We start from the raw sequence: 23,868 nt of genomic DNA, 5'->3' as shown, positions 1-23,868 counted from the left end.
GTCTTTTTTCTTTGAAGAAACTGTTTTTAAAAATGAGGGCTTTCTGAGAAACTGAAACCTTAAAAAAAAAGGGTGCAATTAAATAATTTATATTACGCTGAATGGGAAAAAAACTGCTTCTAGTAAAACAAAACTTAAGAGAACTAAAGGAATAAGTAGAGAGCAATTCCTTGAAAAAGTTGTTTGGGGGGGACACAAATGGGAATACGGTAAGTTTAATAAGTAGCAAAGTTACAAATCATTGGATCTTACACTAAAAATACACTTTTTAAGACTCTTCCTGAATGGGAATTCCTACTCCCCCAATATATTTAATTATTTATGATCACGTTATTTCCAATATTTTAAAAATGCAACTCAAGCTGTTCACAATTTTTTAAATAGAATTAACATATTGACATAATTTTCAAAACGACGAGTTAAAAAAAAAAGTACCTTTTCCAATTCTCTTGGTATTCGCATACAAGTGTATACTCTTTCTCTTCTTTCTGTATACTTGGCCTCATTATGTTCAAGGAAGTACCCTCTGGTTAGTTCAGCACTGAGGAACCTCAACAATGAAAGCTCTACAGGAAAAAAAAAAAGACAAAACAAAAAGAACAGTATTTATCAAGGAACTTCCATGCTAGTTGGTGCTACAGGTAATGTATATGTAAAACAACAAGAGAATAAAACTAAGTAATCTACATTTCTGTGCCCAGAACTGAACTGCACACAAACCATCAGAAAAGATTGTTGAGGAAATTGCTGTTCTGTGTGATATAAACTGAAAAAGTCACAGGAATATAAAAGGGACGATTACTATGAGCCAGAATAGTTAGAAAAGTGTTCTGTGAGAGTCTAGTCCTGGGTCTTACAGGTGAGATAGGACCTGGACTGATGGAGAGATGAAGGCAGGTAAAAAGAGGAGATACCAAGTATATACAAAATGGAGACACACAACACACACACACACAATCAAAAGGGAGCCAAGTCACCTAACAGGCATTGCTTCAGCCCAAGAACTATCCTGGGTGAAGTACACAGACACTGGTGCAAATTCTTCCTTCTTCAGCCTCAGAGATCCTGCAAGTATCTAAATAATGCCATTTCCCCAGGTGAAGGCTTCCCAACATGATGGTAATTATAATAAATCATACAAAACAGAACCTCAACCCGATCTGAGGTTGGATTTGTCCACCTGTTTCCTCGGTTCCTCTGAGGCAAATTCACCCACAGTCATCTCATCTCAGCTGAGGAAAGAAAGGCCAAAGGAGGTGGAATACTTTCCACTTGGCTGTACCTGGAGGACTTGAGATGAGAAGTAAGGGTGTTAATGCCTGATCCCAATCTTTCCACTGTGTGACACTTCTCTGACAGCCCAGCACCTCGGTGACCTCTCAGTCCCCAACTTCACAGACATCCCTACTTCTACTCTCTAGGAGGCCATCCTCTCTTCCAGAACTCAGCATACCAAAGGTTTCAAATTGTCCTCTTTGCTCTGAGCTGGCCTCTGAGCTGGTCCTTTTACCAAATACAGTATTGGTGTTCCCTCCAAAAAATGACAAAGAGGGGAGGTTGATTTCATTCATGAGTTATCGACCCTCATAGTTACGTCTTATGTGATGCTAAGGATTTAAAGGTTACAGGGATGGGGAACAGTGTATAGTCCAAAATACCCTTGAAAAGCCCTTAGGAAGACACAGAAGTGGACTTATTATCTCCCAGTGGGCCTAAAAACAGCTTACTTCCTCCAACACTGGGACAGATCGCTAGTTCTTTGAGCGTCAGGTGAAGTGGCTTGCTTATGTATAGAAGTTACAGCTTCCCCCAAAAAGTTACACACATTTTTTTAAAATACAAGATTCATAATCCATTTGGAGAGTCAGTGATACCATGAAAGCTGTCTGAAACAGGAGACTGAAACAGATGGAGAGAAAACCCGACTTCCACCTACTGCAGCCCAGCGCAGGGGCAGGCCAAATCATCCAGTGCACCACGAGCACGGTACTCTCAGTACATTTATGGTTGAAGCCATGTACACAAGATGTAAAGTTCACTGTATATATTAATAGATGTTCAGACTAAAAGGCCTTAGTATAGGGACTTCCCTGGAGGCACAGTGGTTAAGAATCCACCTGCCAATGCAGGGGACACAGGTTCGAGCCCTGGTCTGGGAAGATCCCACAAGCTGTGGAGCAACTAAGCCTGTGCACCATAACTAATGAGCCTACGCTCTACAGCCCGTGAGCCACAGCTACTGAGCCCACGAGCTGCAACTGCTGAAGCCCGCGCACATAGAACCCGTGCTCCGCAACAAGAGAAGCCACCGCAATGAGAAGCCTGAGCACCACCAAGAAGAGTAGCCCCCGCTCGCTGCAACTACAGAAAGCCTGCACGCAGCAACGAAGACCCAATGCAGCCAAAAATAAATAACTAAAATAAAATAAATAAATAAATGAAAAGAAAAAAGGAAAAAGAAAAAAAAAAGGCCTTAGTATAACCAAATCTGTGTAGAGTAAAATTTCTGGCTAGGAACTTTTTAATATGCTGTTGGCTGGCTAGGTCCAGGACAATATCTACCGTCTGAAGGAGAGAAAAGGAGTCTTTTGAGCTGCAAGCAAAACAGCTAAAACGGAAAAGAAAGATCAAAGTGTTACACGTGCACACAGTTCAGTTTTCCAATTAGAAACAAAGGGATGTTTTAATTAGCTAATATCTAAAATATCAGTTCTTTCCTGTGAAAACTGGGAAGCAACAGGACATTCAGAGAGCAGAAGAAACTGCACTTACACAAAGTTTCACTGGCGCCAGCGAGCTGAGTCATGAGCCCCAAAGGTCACTTCACCAGAACTGCTGAGCGGCATCTGCCCCCAGCTTCACGTTCCTGCCTGCCGTTCCTGCCTGCCACCCCCCACCAGTGGCGCTCTGCTCTCGAATCACCTTTGCTAACCTAAGTCTCTGCGGGGTGCCTCCTCCTCCACCGGACCCTTAAGCATTTGCTGGTTCGGTTCGGTGCTCTATTCACTACATCCGAACAAAGTATGGTTACAGTAAAATGCCAGCCATCCTTTAAGGCCATATTCTTTGATGTGTCATCAGCCACCTTCTCTTTTTCTTGTCTTTTTTTTCCTACACATACTCTATTTGGGCCATCTAAGGTCAAAACCATCATCTAAATCCTAAAGTCACCATACCTTTAGCTCTGACTCCTGAGCCTGAGCCAATATTTCTAACTGCCACCTGGAAATCCCAAAGGCACCTTTAAACCAGCAAATCCAAACCCCACCTCTTCTCCACTAATCTGCCCCCCTCCCCCGACCTCCTGCAGCCCTGCTGTTAGCTCAGGGCTCACCAATGATACAGACGGTTCTATGCTGGCGGCTTGGGGCCAATTCTGACCATCTCCTCCCTCCTCTCCCCAAGCCCTAATGACTCTTCCTCGAAATGTTTATTAACTGTGCCCTCTTCTTTCCGGGCTCAGCCTGCATTTGGTCCTCGTCCTCTCTCTCCAGGTTACTGCAGAGGATTCCAGACCGGAGCCCTCCTTCCGATCCTTTGTCCCCTCGGTCCCACCTGGCCTGGTGCCTGTCCGTGTGCATGTAGGCCGGCCATGGAAACCCTCCGGGGCTCGTGGGACCTCCAAGTGAGGTCAACACCTCAGCAGTGGCGACACCAGAGCGCTGCAGACTTGGCCCCTGGCTATCTTTCCAGCAGTGCCGCACAGCTGCCTCCCTGAACCTCAAGGTTATAATTTTCTAGTTACATCACTTCTCACTGCTGGCAAATGTGTCAGTTGGCTCACACTGACCACTGGCCTGAGAACTCCCTTCAGCCTCCACAGGTGAACACGTGCAGAGTCACCTGCCCCGTGAAGATTTCCCAGGTTCCCCAGGCAGAACAAGTCCTCCCCCAACTGAGCTCCGTGCTTCCCGGAGCCACGGTACATGCGTTTTCCTGTCTGGTGTTCTCCTCTACCTTTGTATCCTTGGGGTACAGCATGTAAGAGGTGCTCAACCAATGCTCGCTGAAAGAATGTGTGGATCAGAGAAGAGGAAGGGAAATCACAATGGAGGGTGTGGCAGAGAGAAAAACAGAATCAGAAATTAGAAGTGGCAAAAGCAGAGAGTAGCAGATTCTCGGGAAGAGAGCCCGTGACTGAGGCAGGTGTGTTCTGAGACTAGGGTGTTCTTAGCAGGGCAAGAACGCAAAGCTCCCGGTGTCTCACTGGACTCAGCAGCCACCGGAGCTAAGGAGCCTCCAGTCCGTATGCATCCAAATGATGGAAAAGGTCCCCCAACAGGTACCTGCCCCTCCACCCCGAGGAGGACAGGGCACCGCAATGCAGTCACAGCTGGTGAGTGGCTGGGTGCATCGTCACCAGTAAGTGCAGGAAGTTGGGGAGCTCACTAGTATCTCAGTGTGTGAAGGAGATAAACAGGTTATCGTACAATTTTAAATTTTAAAAAGCAAATTAAGGGCTTCCCTGGTGGCTCAGTGGTTAAGAATCCGCCTGCCAATGCAGGGGACAAGGGTTCGAGCCCTGGTCCGGGAAGATCCCACATGCCGTGGAGCAACTAAGCCCGTGCGCCACAACTACTGAGATCACGTGCCACAACTACTTAAGCCTCTGCTCCGCAACGAGAAGCCACCACAATGAGAAGCTCACGAACAGCAACGAAGAGTAGCCCCCGCTCGCCGCAACTAGAGGAAGCCCGCGTGCAGCAGCCAGGGCCCAACGCAGCCCAAAATAAATAAATAAATAAATACATTTTTTTAAAAAAGCAAATTAAATTAAAAGGTTGAGACAGCTGTATGTATGGTGAGGCCACTAAAGGTGGCTGTTCTCTTGCTCTCTGTACTTCCCCTGCCCAGCCAGTGCCTGCTTCACCTACATCTTAGGCACATGAGTGATCTTCCTATATATTTGCCTCAGGCCCCAGCTAGTGACTGTTCTTATCAAAGGGGTAGTGAGCGGGCCTCCCTGGTGGCGCAGTGGTTGAGAGTCCGCCTGCCGATGCAGGGGATACGGGTTCGTGCCCCGGTCTGGGAGGATCCCATATGCCACGGAGCGGCTGGGCCCGTGAGCCATGGCCGCTGAGCCTGCGCATCCGGAGCCTGTGCTCCGCAACGGGAGAGGCCACAACAGTGAGAGGCCCGCGTACCGCAAAAAAAAAAAAAAAAAAAAAAAAAAAAAAGGGGTAGTGAGGGGTATGCCCCCTACTGGTTTCCCTGGTAACTAATAAGCCTACCTGAGGTCAATTCCCCTATAACTGGTAATCTCCCACTCTCCCTGGGAGCGAAGACTGCCACCATGTCCTGCCCGCTGTCAGCCACACATGGTGGGGTGTCGCTCTAGGACCTTGCTTCACATGTGTAAGATCCCCCATCCATTAAACTACTGATGTCTCTGTTGCTGAGTCCAGGCTCTTTCTTCAGTCTTGAAGCTGGGCAAGCACAGGGCTTGTAGGCCTGCAGGGTGCAGCCCAACACTGTACCCTTGTTTACTTAGAAAATTATCCTTCATAATGGTGCCTTCCCTGGTGCCCACAAGATGACCGAGCTTCCACCATAATAAGGGTTTTGTTATGATGCACAAAGAGAGCACAGGATTAGCAATTATTAGAAGGAAGTTCTGGCACCAGTTCTGTCACTCATTAGTGCTGTGACCCCGCTCCACTCATAGATCTCAATTTCACAGAAGAGGAAACCAAGGCTTGGAGCAGTTTTACAACACCTGTTACCTGCTTGCCATCCACAAAGGATGTTCGAGGGACTGAGAGAGGATTTGAATGGAAGGATATGAAAACTGCAAAGCATGACACAATGCTTGAACTACTGACTAGTAATGTCACATGATCTATAGTATTAACCAATTCGAGTTTGGTGGTTACCTAATGTTTATTGCTATTTCTGCAATCCTGTTTCCATGGATAAAAGGTAACACATCAAATAAGCATCTTTAACAAACTATATAACTTAAGTAACTAATTTTCCTTAAACAAATTATAAAATATAAACCTATGAAAGTGTTTTAGCTATATAGTAAATATGAAAAAGTGTCGTGTCAGGATTTTACCTCTAGAAATGTAAGAATTTTAGTTACAAACACCAATTTTGATTTTCCATAGAAAATTTAAAAGCAAACACTTAAAAATCAAATGATAAAATATGTTTTGAGTAGACACCTCTCATAACTATGAGACAGGTTTTATAATTATGCCCAATTTACAGATGATGAAACCAAGGCACAGAGAAGTTAAGGAGGTCTCCGAGGTCACAGAGCAAGCCAAATGGTAGAGCCAGCATTCAAATCAAGCAGTCTATCCTAGAGTGTGTGCTTTTTGGCACTAGATTATTCTATCACTGTCTCAAGTGCTTTTGTAAACAGGCCACTGTGTTCTGGAAAACTGGGTCTCCCCCCACCTCCCATCTCTGTGCTCCTGTAGCATCCTGGGTTTACTTCTATGAAGTTACACTGTTTACTAATCAGCTCCCTTACCAGTCCATGAGCTTTCTGAAAGCAAACACCATGTATCCAGATCTTCTTCATGTCCGGCCAGCAGTGAGTTCTGAGTGTAAGGGTAGTGTTTGCCTACAATTAACACCATACTAATGGGCTGGGGAATGGTTTTCAAAGAAACATTAAAGCAATACTAACAAAAAAACCCCAAGCTTCATGGGGTGAAACATTTTTAAAGCTTTCTTACCTCCTCCTCCTCCCCCACTCCTGGAGAACTGGCCCTACTTAAGGGATTAGGATCCTCGTGCTAGATGGCCTGAGGTAGTTTACAAAGGTCCTGCTCACACTAGTTCGTGAAATTCTCACAATTCTGAGAGCTAAAGAACAGTTAACAGCATTCACATTTTGCAAATGAAGAATCTGAGGCTCACAGAGGTTAGGAGACTTGTCCAAAGTCACTGAAAAGCTAAGGGGCAAGTTGGGGATAGAACCTGGATCTCTGAACTCCAAGTCCAGCGTGCTCTCTCCCCTGGACCATAATTATCACCCATCTATCTGACACTCGTACTAGAGAAGATGACCTAGCCCTGATCTGGCTTCAACCTGTCAGAAGGAGCCGTCTGATTCACACTGAAGGACAAGATTCTGTTGCCCGGTGGCCTGAGCTCCTAAGGTATAGGGTAGTCTTGCCGCTCTGTCTGGTCTCCCCACCTCCAATCTTTTCCTGGCCATGGATATATTCTGCAGGATGCTACTCAATCTTCTGTTCCGAAGTATAGCTGTGTTTCAGTGTTTTTGTTCGTTGCGGCCGTTGTTTTAAACACTATTCTCTAGCATTCTACAGACTTACCTGAACTCACTTGTCCTGTGATACTGGGTAGAGTGCCTGGCTAATTATTTAGGAAGGCTACTACTGTTCTTTGACCTGTGGGTGCCACTCTTCAAGAATTCTGCTCACTGAGTGAACCTTAACTTTTTCCATACCGTGGTGATACTTCATTCCTTCTTAGCAAGAGTCACTTTCATTTGCTATGCCAAACCTCTGTCTTTATAGTTTAAGTGCAAATTATTTTCCAAAATAAAATAATCCAATTGTTTATTTTCTGAATACTGTTTGAACTCTTCAGATGTCAACCAATTTTAGTTCATTTATCCAGATCTCACCAAGAAGAAATATTCAGTAAAAGTCTTTTAAAAATAGAAGTATTTTACTATTTATCAACAATTCTAATAGAAACGAGCTTCTACATTTGAATAAGTTGGTCTTGCCAATTATGAATATTTAACACTAGGAAAATAATACCAATCATAAATCTGGACCAATTCTTCCAGATTATTTTTAATCAATATTCATCTACCACAGAATTGCCTTGTGATCCAGTATCTTAAACTGAGAAAAAGTACAGTATAAATGGTTTCTTCCTCATCCCTAAACGAAGAAATATTATGTTTAATTATCTTCTGAGAGAGCTGAGAAACAAAAACCCAGTATAAAAAAGTATTAATTTGAAGTAATGAGTAATCATAAACATATTTACATGTTCAGTAATATGTCTAAATATATCTTTCTTAAAATAGCATTGACCATCAAAAAAACTGTAAAGTAATATTGGTTAAATGCTAGGAAAATACTAAGAAACATGCAAATCTCCACAGTCTTAAATAATGCAAAAATTTAATAGGCTTTACTACAGTTACACTAAAATATTAGTTACAAGTTTATTACACAAATACAAAGGCACAACCTTGTACAAGGCCAACTAGGAATCAATGACAGCAATTCTGCTTTCCTAAGTCAAATACAGTAAAGGTACCAGTAGAACTTTTAAGGTCCTCAAACTGTTTATAAATAATCTCATTTAGGGAGGTAAAGAATAGGTAGAGTATTCATAAATTTTTAGATGGAAAACAGATACAAAAAGAGTAGTGACTTTTTCCAAGGTCATAAGGTTACAAAGTAAAGGACTAAAAATGGGAACAAAATATCATTAATCTGACAGTCAATGATACAGTCTTTCCAAAGACCTCTTTTATGCAAGCATCCCCAAAGTGGTCTGCAAATTAGCTTCTAGGACTGAATTTTAGGGGTTAAACTAGGTGGAAGGTAAACATCTTAAAAAGGTCAAAATATTGAACCAGTCAAAGATCAAAATAAGTAACTTTTCATTGCTTGTTTAGTTTACAAGTACTTGTTAAGTAAAGCAAGTGAGAATTTTAAAAGGAGAGCAATCGTCTGTCAGAAGAGAAGAAGCTAATTTTACTTTATCTGCATCAGGGTTGTGTTCACTCCAAGTAATTTCTCAGGCAGTTTTACAATTATTCTTATTTTCCTTTCTAAATGAGAAACTGATTTACTCTAGAGCATAATTTTCAGAATCACAGCCTTTAATCATCCATCAGGATAAGTTTGGGGCCATAAGGATAACCATGTAACATATTATAGAGGATCAGGACTGGTTAAATGAGAATGTATTTTAATATTCAAAATGTTAAATTTTCAAATACACAATGGGACATAGTGAATATGTACAGTTAAAACCTTTGTCCCCCTCAAAATCTTTTGTGGGAGCCTGAGTTTTAGTCTTTCTTCCTGCCTCTGTTCATTTTCTTATGGAGGTAAAGCAAGAAGTTTAAAATGTAAAGAATGAGAAGAGAATCACAAGGGATGGATAACAAGTTTAAGCTCCAGAGTGACGAGTCACCACATAAACAGGAACAAAATGGGCCCATGGCACTACCACAGTCAAAAACCATACTGTTCACCCATAACTTACTTCAAGTTCTTTTGTTTTACAAGCAATACCTATCCCTATGCATACTCCAATACCTGCATTATATAGGTATTGTTTCATCCTCACCAGTAGGTGTTGTATTTATTTTACACCAAGTCTTCTACTGTTAAGTCTCCAGTCACTAGAGCCAACTTAGATACTTCAGATACTAAACTATTTAGTAGTGGAATTATGAAACAGAGCCAAATGGATTAGGCAAGGATAGAGTCTACAAAGCAATTGAACAACTGAACCAAGCCAAGAACAGATTGCCTAATTCTTAGTCAAAAGTTGACTTGCTGGGCCTAGATTCCTAAATGGGAATATGGCTATACAGAAACTCTCACACTTAGAACTTCTACAGACCTGTGAAGTGGGGCACAAGAATGGAAACACAGTAATATGTACTTTTTTTTTTTTTTTTTGGCCATGCCATGCAGCTTGCAGGATCTTAGTTCCCTAACCAAGGATCGAACCTGAACAGAGAAAGCAAAAGCATGGAGTCCTAACCACTGGACCACCAGGGAGGTCCCAGTAATATGTACTTACTATCTGGTCTTATATCAAAAAGGACAATAGAAGTTGGTCATATTTTTAAGAAGAGGAAAAAAAGAAGACAGAAGAGATGAATCTATGGTTCTTGATGACTACTATACCCAGAGTTCAAGACAGGTGACCACATAAGGCAACGGTGGAATACACAGTGACCATTATGAGTGAGAAAATGAAACCAGGAATGATGAGCGGGATATCCATTCCTATCTATGTTAAGGTTTAAGTACTAGAACCTAAGAAAAGTCTCAGCCCATTGCCAGGCTACATATAAGTCAGAGGGAGTTCAGTGAACAAAGTGATTAGAAGAGTTTGAAAAGACAAACAAAAAGAAAGCTTACCCTTGATGTAGCTGTATATATACAAACTAATACACATAAATATTCTACAAACCTATAAATGGGCTTCCCTGGTGGCGCAGTGGTTGAGAATCTGCCTGCTAATGCAGAAGACACGGGTTCGAGCCCTGATCTGGGAGGATCCCACATGCCGCGGAGCAACTAGGCCTGTGAGCCACAACTACTGAGCCTGTGCGTCTGGAGCCTGTGCTCCGCAACAAGAGAGGCTGCGATAGTGAGAGTCCCCCACACCACGATGAAGTGCTTGCCACAACTAGAGAAAGCCCTCGCACAGAAACGAAGACCCAACACAGCAAAAATAAATAAATTAATTAATAAACTCCTACCCCCAACATTAAAAAAAAACCTATAAATGAACACAGACAGGTATAAAATAAAAACAGGAACATCAAACATTACGTTTTGAATTATTTTACTTGGATTCAGAGGGTTTGGATAATTACCTAATCTGTATATTCATTTAGGGGATCCTAGAGGGTTAGGGCAGGCCAACAAACGTCTAATTTATAAGAGTCCTAAATTTCTTGGGAGAAATGATACAGGGGACTTTGGAACTAACTGATGGTTCACGCCACCAAGACACTAAAATTATGACTTTCAAAAGGAAAGACAAAGTTGCCCTGAATTGGCAGGGGATGGGGGGAAGACTAGAGTATCAGAGGCAGCACTAGAGTATAAAAAATGGACATGTAACACCTTAAGTGCAAGCACCTAGGCTTGGAAGGCATTTGATTCGGGAAGAAATTCTTCTCACATGACACTAGGTGGTGCCACTCCAAGGCCCTCTGGCCCAGGGCAGCCCCTAGGTGAGAGTTTTCTAAATTCTGGACAGGAGAGGAAGGAAAGGATGCTGAGCAGTGGAAGGGAGCAATGCTGCAGGGTTAGGGTGAATGCAGAAGCCACTTAGCAGCCCAGGGCATTTCAGAATGACTGAAAGAATTCTAATCTCCAGTGAGGATGCCCTGACCAGTGCGGCATCAGAGTTGGAGAGTGGGCACTGGCAACGGCAACGACAAGAGCTGTGTAACTAGCAGAGAAGAGACAGACACCCGGGGGAAAGGACAAAGGGCCCACGTGCAGGCCCAGACACAACAACGCTGGCTGGTGACTCCAGCTGAAATACTCCTGGGATTCTCACCTAAGTCCTCATCCCCAAGAGCTGCCACGGTCCTCTCTCCTCAACATAACGGACAGAATTGGGGAAACAATGACTACCCCAAAGACTAAAGCCAGAAGTGTGTACCTGATAACGACTTCCTGCAACTCTGGGTTAAAAGTCCAGCTTCAAACATGTTAAGTAAACCACGCTCCGTAACCCATGATGATGAAGAATGCACAGGCGGCGTGAAGTCTATAGAAGTCCACAGTACCAGGTATCCAGACCCATGACCAGCAGGGCCATGGAAGGGGTGTGAAGGGTTACTCCAGGAGCCCAACATCTGTGATCATCAAAAGGCACCTGACAACTTCATTTTTTGTGCATCAAACAATAACAAAGGCTTTTATAATGTTGGCTTTCCTAAAACTCATAATAAATATTTCAACGAAATGAGAGTGAAACCTGGCTACATTTTTTTCTATTTGCACCAGAGTGCTTTTAATTTTCAAGTCCAAGTAAGTAAACAGACAGCTGACAGATTTAATACTTTGTCTTACTTAGATCTGACCAATTTAGAAAGTAAATACTCTCCCAAGCAAGTGTTTAACTGACAACTTAGAGTTTAGAATTTCTAAGTGGTTCATTGAAAAAGACAAAACAAGGCACAGTCTGTACTTAATTTTTCAAAGATAAAGACCTCTTCAAAGTTTAACCTACGGCTACTTCTGATAATTAGCAAATCAATCAGGATCTTACCTGATAAGCCTTAAGTTAGCATTTAAGTACTCCCACATCTTCAATACCCAAGTGCAATCAATGGTGCAGTAAGCCTTAGTACTTAAACATTTATTTGCATGAACTGCAGGAAATAACGGCTAATACAGCTCCTATTGTGTACCAGAAGCACTTTTTTAGTTGGAAGAAATTAATGTAGTTATGGGTCTGCTCCTGCTCAAAACTTAGAATTATTTAAGAATTAAAATGCTGTTATCACCCTAAATTCAATGAAACATACATCTCAGTCTTCCCCCTTTTTAAGCTTAATACACAACTGCAATATGAATACAAATGCAACTTTTAAAAACTCTCTAAAAACAAGAATAAATTCCTATAGCTTAAAGAAACAACATTATGACAATATGCTTAAAACCGGTCATTGAAAGTAGGATCCACAAGGCATCTTAACGCAGCCTTTTTCTTTTTTTTTTCAAAGTGGCTTAAGTTTCGGTCTAGGAAAAGTTCACAGGTAACATTTGCAGGAGTGCTAAATATTTATGTCCTGAGCAAAATGACTGAACTTTACGGTCATTATTACCACCTTGTTAAATGCAGCAGAAGAACACAAATTTAGAGGGCAAGTTAACAGGTTTCGATGACTCAAGTTCGCTTAAAACACATAACAAAAGTCACCTTGGCACATAGATAATGAAATCAGTCTTGCGTTTCTCAGTTCGGGGCACCCTGAGACGTGGGGAGATGCTCGCCAACGTTATCGAGGCGGGAGGACACCAGGCGTTCTGTTCTGTTTTTAAAGACCTTTCAAAAGCAGGAAAGTGAGCGGGGACGAACTCCCCGGGCCGCAGCCCTCTCTCTCGGACGCACCTGGCTGGGCGTTTGCCGCTGGGGCCTCGGCGCTGCGCGCGGACGCGCCCAAGGAGCTGTCAGCGGCCGCGGAGCCTCGGGAGCTGCGGCGGCTCCGCGCGCCCACACCCCGGCGGCCCCGGAGGCAGCGGCGGCCGCGGAGCTCGCAGCCGGCAGTCCCACGGCGCCCCCCCGCCGCCCTCCGCTCCCTCGCCGCGGCCTAGCGCCGCCCGCCCGCCCTTCTCACCTGCGCGGCTGCGGCGCCGCTCCCGCCGGCGGTCGCTCTCGTAGAAGCCCAGTGTCTCCGTGAGCTGAGGCGCCGGCGGGGGCCCGTGACCGCCGCCGCCCGGCTGCTCCGCCTCTCCGCGGCCTTCCCTCTCAGGGATGTCGGCGCCGCCACCGCCGCCTTCTCTCTGGGCGGTCGCGTCGCCGACGCCCGCCATGTTCCGAGCACAACAAACCTTCCCCACCGCCTCCCTGCAGCCTCCCGCCCGGCCTCCGCCTCCGGCCGGCCCCCTTCCCGCCTCGCCCCGCCCCTCAGTGGAGCCCGGGCCGCCGCTGCCACCACCATCCGCGGCCCGCCGGCCGGCGCGCGCCATTAGCGTCAGCTGCGCGTGAGAGGCCGCCGCCGTCACGGCCGCCGCCATCTTCTTCCTGCTGTCGCCGTAGCGCGCGCTGGCTTCCCGCGCCGTGCCGGGCTCGGCCGTCTTGGACCCCGCGGCGGGCTCCATGCCGCCGGGTCGCGCGGCCGGGGAGAGCGAGCGCCTCCGGGGCTCGGGTCGGGGCCCCGGCGGGAGAGGGGCAAGAGCGGAGGCGACAGCGGCCGGAGGGTCGGCCGAGGCGCCCCGGGACGGCGGCCGCTGCGCCTGCTGCCCGCTGTCTGCGAGGTGGCCGGCCGCTCGCCCGGGCCCCGTTTTGCAGGCTCGGTGCCCGGAGTGCGCCGGCGCCGCCCGCCTGGTCTTGGCACAGCTCGCGTGGCCGCGGCGCTGAGGGCCCGGCTCCAGATTCCCGACCCCCGCGAGGCCCGGCCCCATAGGTCTGCTATTTGGGCTCCATCTCCTCTGCATAGTTATGATCACCTGTCACATTTCCTGGCCTCTAGGTTTTTGTTGACAGTTTCCAAAGCACTTGGGCAAGGAGGAGCCCGGAGTTGCTACCCAACAGGTGGGGGCGTGGAGGAGAAGCGATGGTCTCAGGGACTTAGCCCGAGGAGCAGGGTGCTTTATACGTTTTCCGCGCCCGCGGACAAACTAGATTGTCTTTCGGCATTAGGGTTCGGGTACAGCTCTTGGCCGCCGTGGTGCCCTTGCTCCATCACCTGGGCGACCTCTTTACTTGGGGTGACTGTCCTTTGCAGCTCAGGCGTGTGACTCCGCACCGAGGGCGGTGCCGAGACCACCGCCGCAGGGCTCCTGGAAGTGAAGACGCCCGGGGCTCGGGGAAGGGGCCGGGCACTCCATTTAGGGGGACCGTGGCAGGTCGATTTCTCTTCCGCCAACTTCACCTGTACCTCTGGTACGCTTCTGATTAGAAAACGGAAAACTGGAATTCTTCCCTTAGCATTAAGCTGTCTGGAAATTACCCTAGACCTAAACTTGAGAGCCAGATATAAACGGGTGTGAATAGAGCAAAGTCGACCTCTTGTTGATTCATCAAAGACCTTGTGTGTTCTGTTGTCACTATGTACCTACTTAGTTGCAAACTCACAGTGGGCTGTTTTGGGTGCTGAGGGCAGCCGTCTAACAGTCTTAACAGCAGGGTAAGAGACGGGCGAGCAACCAAGATGGACCAAAAAGTCCCCGTAGCTGGGAACTGACCCTCGGCCGCCAGTGCAAGGAGGAGCTGATGCCTTTGGAGCATCCTTATTCCCCTTCATAAAACGGAACAGTTCAGAGGATGACATTTCTAAACATTCCTGTGACCATGAAATTCTCTGTTTTGGTTATATTTGGTCAAAACTGAGTCTTAATGAATCAATCAAAAACAAGTGCTCTGGTCAAATCTTCAGAATCATTTTGAAAATCAAGAGGTACTGAAAATTGTATGGCCTCTAAGATTGCTTTACAGCTCAAATTCTATTATTCTCTGATCTTTTATAGTGTAAAACCATCCCATTCTATTATGTACTGATTGTGAAGAAGGAAGTAGGCTTTTATTGCTTGTTTATGTCAGTTCCCAAGTGCTGTCTCACCACATTTATTGGCTTATGGCCCCTGCTTTTAACTCAACAGGAGCTGGAAGGGAAGGAATCTAAAATTCTGTTTCCTAAGGCAGCCAGTTGTAGGAATGGATTTCTCTCATTTTCTGTAATAGCCTGAGGAAGAACATGGTGTTCCAAAGGCTGTCTCTGTCCTTTAAAGTAGTCAGCAAAGAGAGGGAGGGAGCAGTGTGTCCAGGCCAGGTCTGAAGGTGTTATAGCAGAGGAGCAAAGCAGAAATGGGAAAGGGGAAGCTCTTGTAGCTTTTCATCAGTTGGGTCTTTTCACTGGAGCTGCATTATTTTATCTGACGTTTTGTGAAACTGCACAATTTCAAACACAAGTCGAATATACTAAAAAGCATTTTTGAAATGAACATTAATATAAATAATTTTTTCAATTAACACTTCTTTCCTTGCCTAGGTATTGATAATTAGATAATCAAATATCTTACTGTATATGAAAATTTTTCTCTGACTTAATTCAACCCACTGGCAAATTTTCAGAATCCAGGAAAGGGGTATTGTCAAATATGTATTCTAAATCATCAAAACAGGTTACACATAATCTTAAGAAATAGTTACAAAGCATAGAAAACCAACAGTTCTCTGAGAACAATAAATAGAACTTAAAATATCATAATGTTCTTTATATCAGTTGTAGAACAAAAGATATAAGCTTAGATTTATAATGCCACCGTTAGGAAATAATAGCAGTAGTTCAAAAACATGATAACCCTCGCCATTAAAGAGACATCAAATAACATTCTGAGTTAAATTATAAGTTAAAAGGGGAATTTGGATAACAATGAGCTACAGGAATTGAACTTAAAACATTAATTCAGCAAACAGTAGGATGGTGTGCTGTTAACATGTCACTATATTAGTTGCTAGTGAAAAATAATTCATTGGTGGGTAATAGTTTCAGTAGAGGAAAGTGATGAGCAAGAATGAGAAGTGGGGGCTTCCCTGGTGGCGCAGTGGTTGAGAGTCCGCCTGCCGATGCAGGGGACACGGGTTCGTGATACGGGTTTGTGCCCCGGTCCGGGAAGATCCCACATGCCGCGGAGCAGCTAGGCCCGTGAGCCATGGCCGCTGGGCCTGCATGTCCGGAGCCTGTGCTCCGCAACGTGAGAGGCCACAACAGTGAGAGGCCTGCGTACCACAAAAAAAAAAAAAAAAGAAAAAAGAATGAGAAGCAGAGAAGAGGATTACATGTAAACAGTACTGAAGGAAAAAAATTCAATGAGTGAAGAAACTTCTTAAATAATAAGGGATTTATATATTCAAATTATATTTTAATATATACACATAATAACTGATTATATAAATTCAATTAAGAGTTTGTAAAATTGCTACATGTATTCTTAACTGTATTCTTTTTTAATTTTAAATTTAAATTTTATTTTTTTATACAGCAGGTTCTTATTAGTTATCCATTTTATACATATTAGTGTATATATGTCAATCCCAATTAACTGTATTCTTTACCTAATGGTGGTAATATCTACCATGTAGCTATTGTATTTTGAAAATAGCAAAACGCAAAATGTTGTTTTTAAAAAGAATGAAAATTGGGTGAGTAGTGTACACAATTAAAACAATAAATCGCCTATTTTAGTAAAGATTTAATGATTGTGATTTGTGACTAAACAAAATACATTGAACACATTGTGTAGGAACCATGGATTCAAGCTCCAGAAAATTATCTTGTGAAGCCTATAATCTCTGGTTCTCAGTATCTTTCGCTGGTAAATGGGGCAATACCTATACTACAGTAGGAGCTGAAAAAAATAAGATTTCCCTTTTTCTTCCTCCTCAGTGCTAACTTCGAATGCTTCCTTTTGTTTAGACTGACTAGGTTTTACTTTTCAACTACAAAGCAATTTATCTCTTGATAACATTTCTGGTATATTTCCCCTAAAATATGTTTGTAATTAGTTTCATATACTTTTCCTGAGTAAGGGGAACATCAGGCACTTTGATGACTTGAAGGGGCCCTGAATCAAGAGAAGGCCTGGACCCTCTGGCTGTCCAGTCAAAGAGTCTTTTGATCTAAGGTGGCACATGTGACCTCTCTATGTTTCATTTTCTCCACTGTAGAGTATTACACCAGATTACCCTGATGGCCTCTTCTAAAATTTTCTGATCAAACCCTTCCAAACCCTTTTCAGATTCTTGGGCCCCTGGGTTATAAAGAGCTAGATATTTGCCTATACTCTGAAGATTCGTAGAAAAGTATGAAATCCTTAATTATAGAGTGACTTTGTAACTGGGTCTAAAATTTGAATGCAGGGAATTCAAATGCAGTAACTTTATTGATAACACATCCAAGGTGTGTCATCTTTAATGTCCCTACTTTATGAGCTAAGCATTAGCTCTTCATCCCTTTGTGTGGGAGAACTGGTGATTCCCGCTGACCTTTCCACTCCTCACCCCAAGACTCAGGGTTTCTGTGCTTTTTACAAGTTTTCCGTACTGGACACATGCATAACTCTTAAGAACACCGCTTGAAGGTAGCATTTAACAGCAACTGAAGAGGTATTTGAGATGATTACTGTTGTACCACTCATTTTGGTAGTATAGATTCAACCACTGAATAGAATACAGTTTAAAATAATTCTGTATTTCCCAATTGAAAATTTATTTTAGCAGCACATGACTTCTAGTCTCTAAACCATAAATCCCACACATCTAATTCACAAAATGTAGTACTGAATTTAATTCATTCACCCTTGTCTTTCCAAGAGAAAAGTATGAATTGATGTTTTCAGAAAATCCGAACAGCATTGCAACTGATGTTCTAAAGAAATAAAATATACTGAGGGCCCCAGAGCAAGGCTTTGCAGTAAATTTATGTGAGTTTATTGAATCCCTGAGTTTCAGTAATAATCCTTTCTATCTTTGGCAATCATTTTTGGACTGATACTTATTATGTTTTATCCTGTCTGGGCTTTATTCCATGGATTTCTAAAGGACATCAACTCAGTTTGTTTCTGGAAGATCTAGCACAAATTGAATAATGTGCCTTTGATTCTAATGTACCTGTTACAACTTAACTAACACAGTCATGAGCAAAATCTTTTTTCTAAGAGCATTTCTCTGGCACAACAATATAGGACTGAAAACATTTTAAACAGGACCTATTGAAAACTGTATTTTGTTACAAGAGATATTTTATAAAAGATAGTCTGTTCTGAAGACCTAAAAGTAGGTTCTGTTTATGTAATAAAAGTATATGAACGTAAATCCATGCTTTATTGGCTAATGAGACCCTTTATTCAAGATCAGATATAAGGTTTGTTTCATATTAAATTTTAAATTTCTGGAAAATTACAAAATACTGATGCGAGAGACCATGGCAATGGCTTAGAAAGCTTTCCAGTCCAGTTTCCTCTCTTTGAGGAGAAAAAATATCATTTATTTATTTATTTTAAAAATAAATTTATTTATTTATTTTTGGCTGCGTTGGGTCTTTGTTGCTGTGCAGGCTTTCTCTAGTTGCGGTGAGCAGGGGCTACTCTTCGTTGCAGTGTGCGGGCTTCTCATTGTGGTGGCTTCTCTTGTTGTGGAGCACGGGCTCTAGGTGCGCTGGCTTCAGTAGTTGTGGCACGTGGGCTCAGAAGTTGTGGCTTGCGGGCTATAGAGCACAAGCTCAGTAGTTGTGGTGCACAGGCTTAGTTGCTCTGCGGCATGTGGGATCTTCCTGGACCAGGGCTTGAACCCGTGTCCCCTGCATTGGCACGTGGATTCTTAACCACTGCACCACCAGGGAAGTTCTCAGTGTTCTGTTTTATGGAGAGTAGTATAATTGGCTTCTCCCTTGAAAGAAAATAATTTTCTTTGTATTTGTAAGGATTGTAAGGATGTGTTTTTAAAACCAACATATCAGCAAGGATTTTTTTCTTCTGAGTTTGTAATTTTTTAACTAAATTTTCAGACAGGCAGTGTCTGTTAATTCTTAAGGGACCTATATAAACACACAGGTGGATTCACCCATGCAAGCATTTATTTCTAGCTAACGGATGGTTTTCTCAAAACAGTCTGATTATTTTGCTTCTTTGCCAAAGTGTGTGGCATATTTGTTTGGGGCTAGACTCTACAATCTAATATCAAGTGATGGCAGTAGACTAGAAAATGTCTTCAGATAGAGGGATAGCAGATTAAATGGGGAAAGCTATAAACTCGGAGTCAGGAGGCCTGGGTTAGGATTCTGTGCTGCCACTTACTAGTCATGATACTTAGGATGAGCTCTGGGCCTTAGTTCCCTCATCCATAACAGCAGAGGATTGGCTATATTGTCCTGAAGTTTCCTTTAAGTTCTAGACTTAAGAGATTTTAGGTACCTCTTGGGGTATTTAGGCTGAAGTTAATGTTGACTTGGCATAAGCTTGTAATATTATTTTTCTTCTGATGAACTCAAGTTCCCTATTCTAAATTATAATGTTTACCTTAAATTGCTTACCTTTACTTAACAGACTTTAGTATTTCTTATTCAGCAAACATTTGTTGAATGTTTTTTTATGTCAGTTACTACACAAAGCCCTAGAGTAACAACGAAAAATGACATGTAGTTCCTGTCCACAAGAAATTACACTGCAGTGTGATAAGTATTACAGTAGAGGAATGAATGAAGTACCATGGTAGTTCAAAGGGGAGACCGAGTAATTCTGTTCAGGGGGAGCCGGGACAGCTTAGAAGGAAGTGGCATTTGAACAGGTCTTGGAAGATGTGTTTGTCAGGTAGAAAATGGGGCAGAGACAGGTAGCTAAAAGGCCTCACAGGCAGGTGGAGCAGCGTGTGCCAAGAAAGCAGGCTAGGAAGATGCAGAGTGTTTGAGTAGAGCTTCAAGACTGGGTTTGTTTCCAGGGCTAAACCCAGGGAAAAAATGGTGGGAGAGGCAGGGCATCGACTAGACAGAAGAATGGGCAAAAATGGTTTGGAAGTAGAATGAGGAAATAGGGGATTAAAAGGTTGCTAACACTACCTCTGGGCCTTCTTGACAAGAACAATTCATAGTTTTTTTGAGCTTCATATATAGTGAGATTTGCTTGCACTTCTACCCATAGTTGTTAAGTAGAACAATTAGGAAGTCGGTCTGTGTTTATGGGCATTTACTGTGTATTAAGTCTTATTCTCAATGTCCAAGTCCCTAAGAGCTTTTACCAACATCTTTTTATCTGAGAATTTATCTCTGTATAAAATTTGTAAAACAAACATTTTTAAAAAATTTGTTTTGTTTGGCTATAAGACAAAGGGTTAGGTTTTTGACAAGGAATCACAGATACAATTTAACCGTAAGCAATGTATTCTTCACGTATAGAATATCATATTTCACCTCAAAATCCCAAATCAAATCATTTCAGTCTATTGAAAGGGTAAAATGGGATGATGGCTTGGAAGCTGCTTTTTGGAAACTTTAAAGTTCTAGATTATTTTGATTAATTATAAATATCAGAAGGAATACACTGTTAAATTTTATGTCTGAGTTTCAGCCCTCTTCCCCAACAGTTATAGCGTGGGGTAAGAACTGTACCTCAGCTTGGAATCAGGCTGTTTTGAGCCATTTAATTTAGACACATTGTTTTAATATAAGCACTTTTCCTTTGGCAGGCAGCATACAATTTTAATTAGCACTTGGAACACAGAAGAATAGGTTGACAAGGTACCAGACACGAAGAAATGTGTTCATAATGGCCTGCCTGAGGACTCTGGCAGCATCCAGGAAAGACGCTTCCTGCATAATGCCCAATACTTCTGAGAAATCATCTTCACTGGCACTTACACTCATATATTTAATCACTTTAGTGTTTTGAAATATCAAAATGTTGGCATTAGCTGCTTTGTCATCTAAACTACACTCAGAGAGAATATTAATTTCTTAAGCTTATTCTGATGCAGGAACTGGTATATGAGAAAACTAAACTCATTTTCTACATCTGTCCAGGATTCACATCCCAACTTTGCCAGTCAAGCTCTTACTCATCCTTTAAGCCCTAGTTGGAGTATCCCCCTTCCCAGTCTTCCCTAACCTCCTTTTCCCCCATGGCTAGTCTCTTTTTTGTATATACCCAGTGTTCATGCACCTACAACTACATGACCACACTATGTTATTATTTTTTAATGCATTATTCTCCCTGTTGACTCTCAATGCCATATTTGTAAGAACTGTGTCTCCATATCTGTATTTGGGTTGCATCTAATTAAAAGATACTGCATGGTGGAATAAAAAGAACATGCGCCTTATAGTTAAACTGCTATAGGGTTAATCTTAACTGCTACTTACTTTCTATGGGAACTTGCACAAGTTATCTAACTTCTTTGTGCTTCTTTCAGTGAGGGTAGTAATGCCTGCTGTGCAGGATTGTTGTGAAGATTAAATACGATCCATCCATCTGTTTAACAAATACATAGAGAGGTCCTATTTCATGTCAGCCACTGTGCTTGGTACTAAGAATATAATGGTGAATAAGGCATGATCCTTCCCTGAGAACTTTATAATTTCTTGGGAGAGACAGATAAGAAAACAGAAAATTGCAATATAATTCTTTTTTTTAAAAATAAATTTATTTATTTTTGGCTGCATTGGGTCTTCGTTGCTGCGTGCGGGCTTTCTCTAGTTGCAGCGAGCGGGGGCTACTCTTCGTTGTGGTGCACGGGCTTCTCACTGCGGTGGCTTCTCTTGCTGTGGAGCACAGGCTCTAGGCGGGCGGGCTTCAGTAGCTGTGGCGCGTGGGCTTCAGTAGTTGTGGCTCGCGGGCTCTAGAGGGCAGGCTCAGTAGTTGTGGTGCACGGGCTTAGTTGCTCCGCGGCATGTGGGATCTTCCCGGACCAGGGCTCGAACCTGTGTCCCCTGCATTGGCAGGCAAATTCTTAACCACTACACCACCAGGGAAGTCCCTGCAATATAATTCTTGAAGGAATAGCACAGGGATTCTTGGGGTTGGATGAAGGCAGCAGAATTTGGGGTGGCAGGGGAAGCACATGGGATAGGAAGCTCTTGAGCCAGAGAGAAGACAGCAAGTCAGGAGGCAGAGAGAGACATTGTCTAGCAGTGGCCGCGTGGTTGAGGCTGGATATGTAAGTACCATGAGAGGCCTTGCATATCAGGCATGAGGCAGAGGAAACCTGTGAAGAATGTAGGATCAGATTTGAGATTCAGAAAGATCTCCCTCCTTGGCAGTGTGTGGGTAGTTTGGGATATTCAAGGGAACCAGCACGACCAGTTAAGAGGCTGTTGCCCAGAGGTCATGGTGGCCTCCATAGCAGGAACCACAGTGGGAACGGGATGATGAGAACATATTGAGAGATATTTAGGAGCCAGAAAAGGCAGGATGGGATCAGATGTGATGGTGGGGAAAAGGTGGTAAGGAGGGGAGAGGAGTCAGGGAGAGGAGTCAGGGAGAGGAAACAGAGAAGTGGTTTGGGATGTACGTAGGGAAGGAAAAGTGAGTCCTGTTTGGAAATTGTAGGGTTTGAAGTACCTGTGGGGAGTGTGGGACATTTTGACGTTATCATTTTGAGCACTTGTATATTTTGGCCCTGCTGGCTTTTGTTCTGGAATGTAAACATTTCTGCTAGGTTGATATCAACATGGATGAATTCTGTGGCAAAGATTTATTCCAGAGTGAACTCCATTGAGACAATTTAATTCCCTGATCCATTTTCTATATAGCATATTAAAACTGTTTCCAATTGTTTTCACTTTCATTTTTTTTTACCAACATTATTTCCATCAGGATAAAATCTTTCTCATGTACCTTTTACAAGGAAGCCTTGATTGTTCAACTTCTTTTTCTTCATCTTTGTCAAATTTTTATAAATTATAGCTTTTACTATGGCAAGTTTCCTTTTAGGTCCACTATTTTTACCATGTCAAATTTTATACATGTAAACTTTTATCAAATCTTTTCTGATTTTTCATTAATCTGTGAGCAATAAAAGTTTTTTACCATTTGCTGTTTTGGCTACTGTCCACTGTAGTTTACTTTTCTTTTTTAACCTAACCCAATATTTTCTGAAATAATTTTTGCAGTTTTTAAATTTAGCAATCATATTTGATCCTCAAGTCAGCCTTTCATCTGTAACAAATTTTACTATATCTCATTTTGGCCCCTGCCAGTTTCATTTCGGTCCTTAATATCAGGGGTCCCCAGTCCCCGGGCCATGGACTGATACGGGTCTGCGGCCTGTTAGGGACCGGGCCGCACAGCAGGAGGTGAGTGGCGGACGAGCGAGCGAAGCTTCATCTGCCGCTCTCCATCGCTCGCATTACTGCCTGGACCATCCCTCACCCCCACCCTGGTCCGTGGAAAAATTGTCTTCCATGAAATGGGTCCCTGGTGCCCAAAAGGTTGGGGACCGTTGCTTAAGATCAAACTGCCTCCCAATGAGAGAATCAAAATGACATATTTTAGCCCACTGACAGCCAAGGGGAGGTGTCCAGGAAATAGGATATGTATGCAGATATAGTGATTTGGAGAGAAATCAGGGTCAAATACAGATATGGGTGTCATTTGCATCAGGGTGTTGAGGACAAGGGGATGGGTGACATCTACCAGGAGGGTATATAGCATGAGAGGAGAGCACCCAGGAAAAGTAGAGGAGTACCAACATTCCAGAAAGACATAGCCTGAGGAGGAGGAGTCCATGAGAGAGGCAAGAGGCAGGAAGAGACCCACCGGAGGGTATTATCGCGGAAGTCAGGTCAAGGAAGAGCAGCGTCCAATGATGAGGGGTGCAGCAGAGGGCGTGTAGGAGACACATGAAACATGTCCTTTAGAGTTAGCAGCAATGACACCATCCCTGTCCTCTGTGCCAGCCACCTCAGGAGTGGGAGAGAAACACTCACCTGGGGAGACAAACAGG

The 23,868-nt window shown here is 43.4% G+C and overlaps 1 protein-coding gene across 1 annotated transcript in view; it reads right to left on the bottom strand.

Moving 5' to 3' along the window:
* TAPT1 (transmembrane anterior posterior transformation 1) overlaps positions 1-13,317 on the bottom strand; it is a 63,517-nt gene extending 50,200 nt beyond the window's left edge. The window contains exons 1-2 of the mRNA XM_081224887.1: positions 13,052-13,317; positions 436-566 (exon numbers count right to left, since the gene is read on the bottom strand). Coding sequence (XP_081081013.1) covers positions 436-566; positions 13,052-13,247 — 327 coding nt within the window. The 5' untranslated portion in view covers positions 13,248-13,317. The remainder of the gene's footprint in view (positions 1-435; positions 567-13,051) is intronic.
* Between the last annotated feature and the right edge of the window lie 10,551 nt (positions 13,318-23,868).

Source organism: Mesoplodon bidens, assembly GCF_964165515.1.
Source record: "Mesoplodon bidens genome assembly, chromosome: 1".
NCBI classification, from domain to species: Eukaryota; Metazoa; Chordata; class Mammalia; order Artiodactyla; family Ziphiidae; genus Mesoplodon; species Mesoplodon bidens.
Note: the sequence above shows the minus strand (reverse complement) of the source record. Positions and strands in the feature narration are given on the sequence as shown.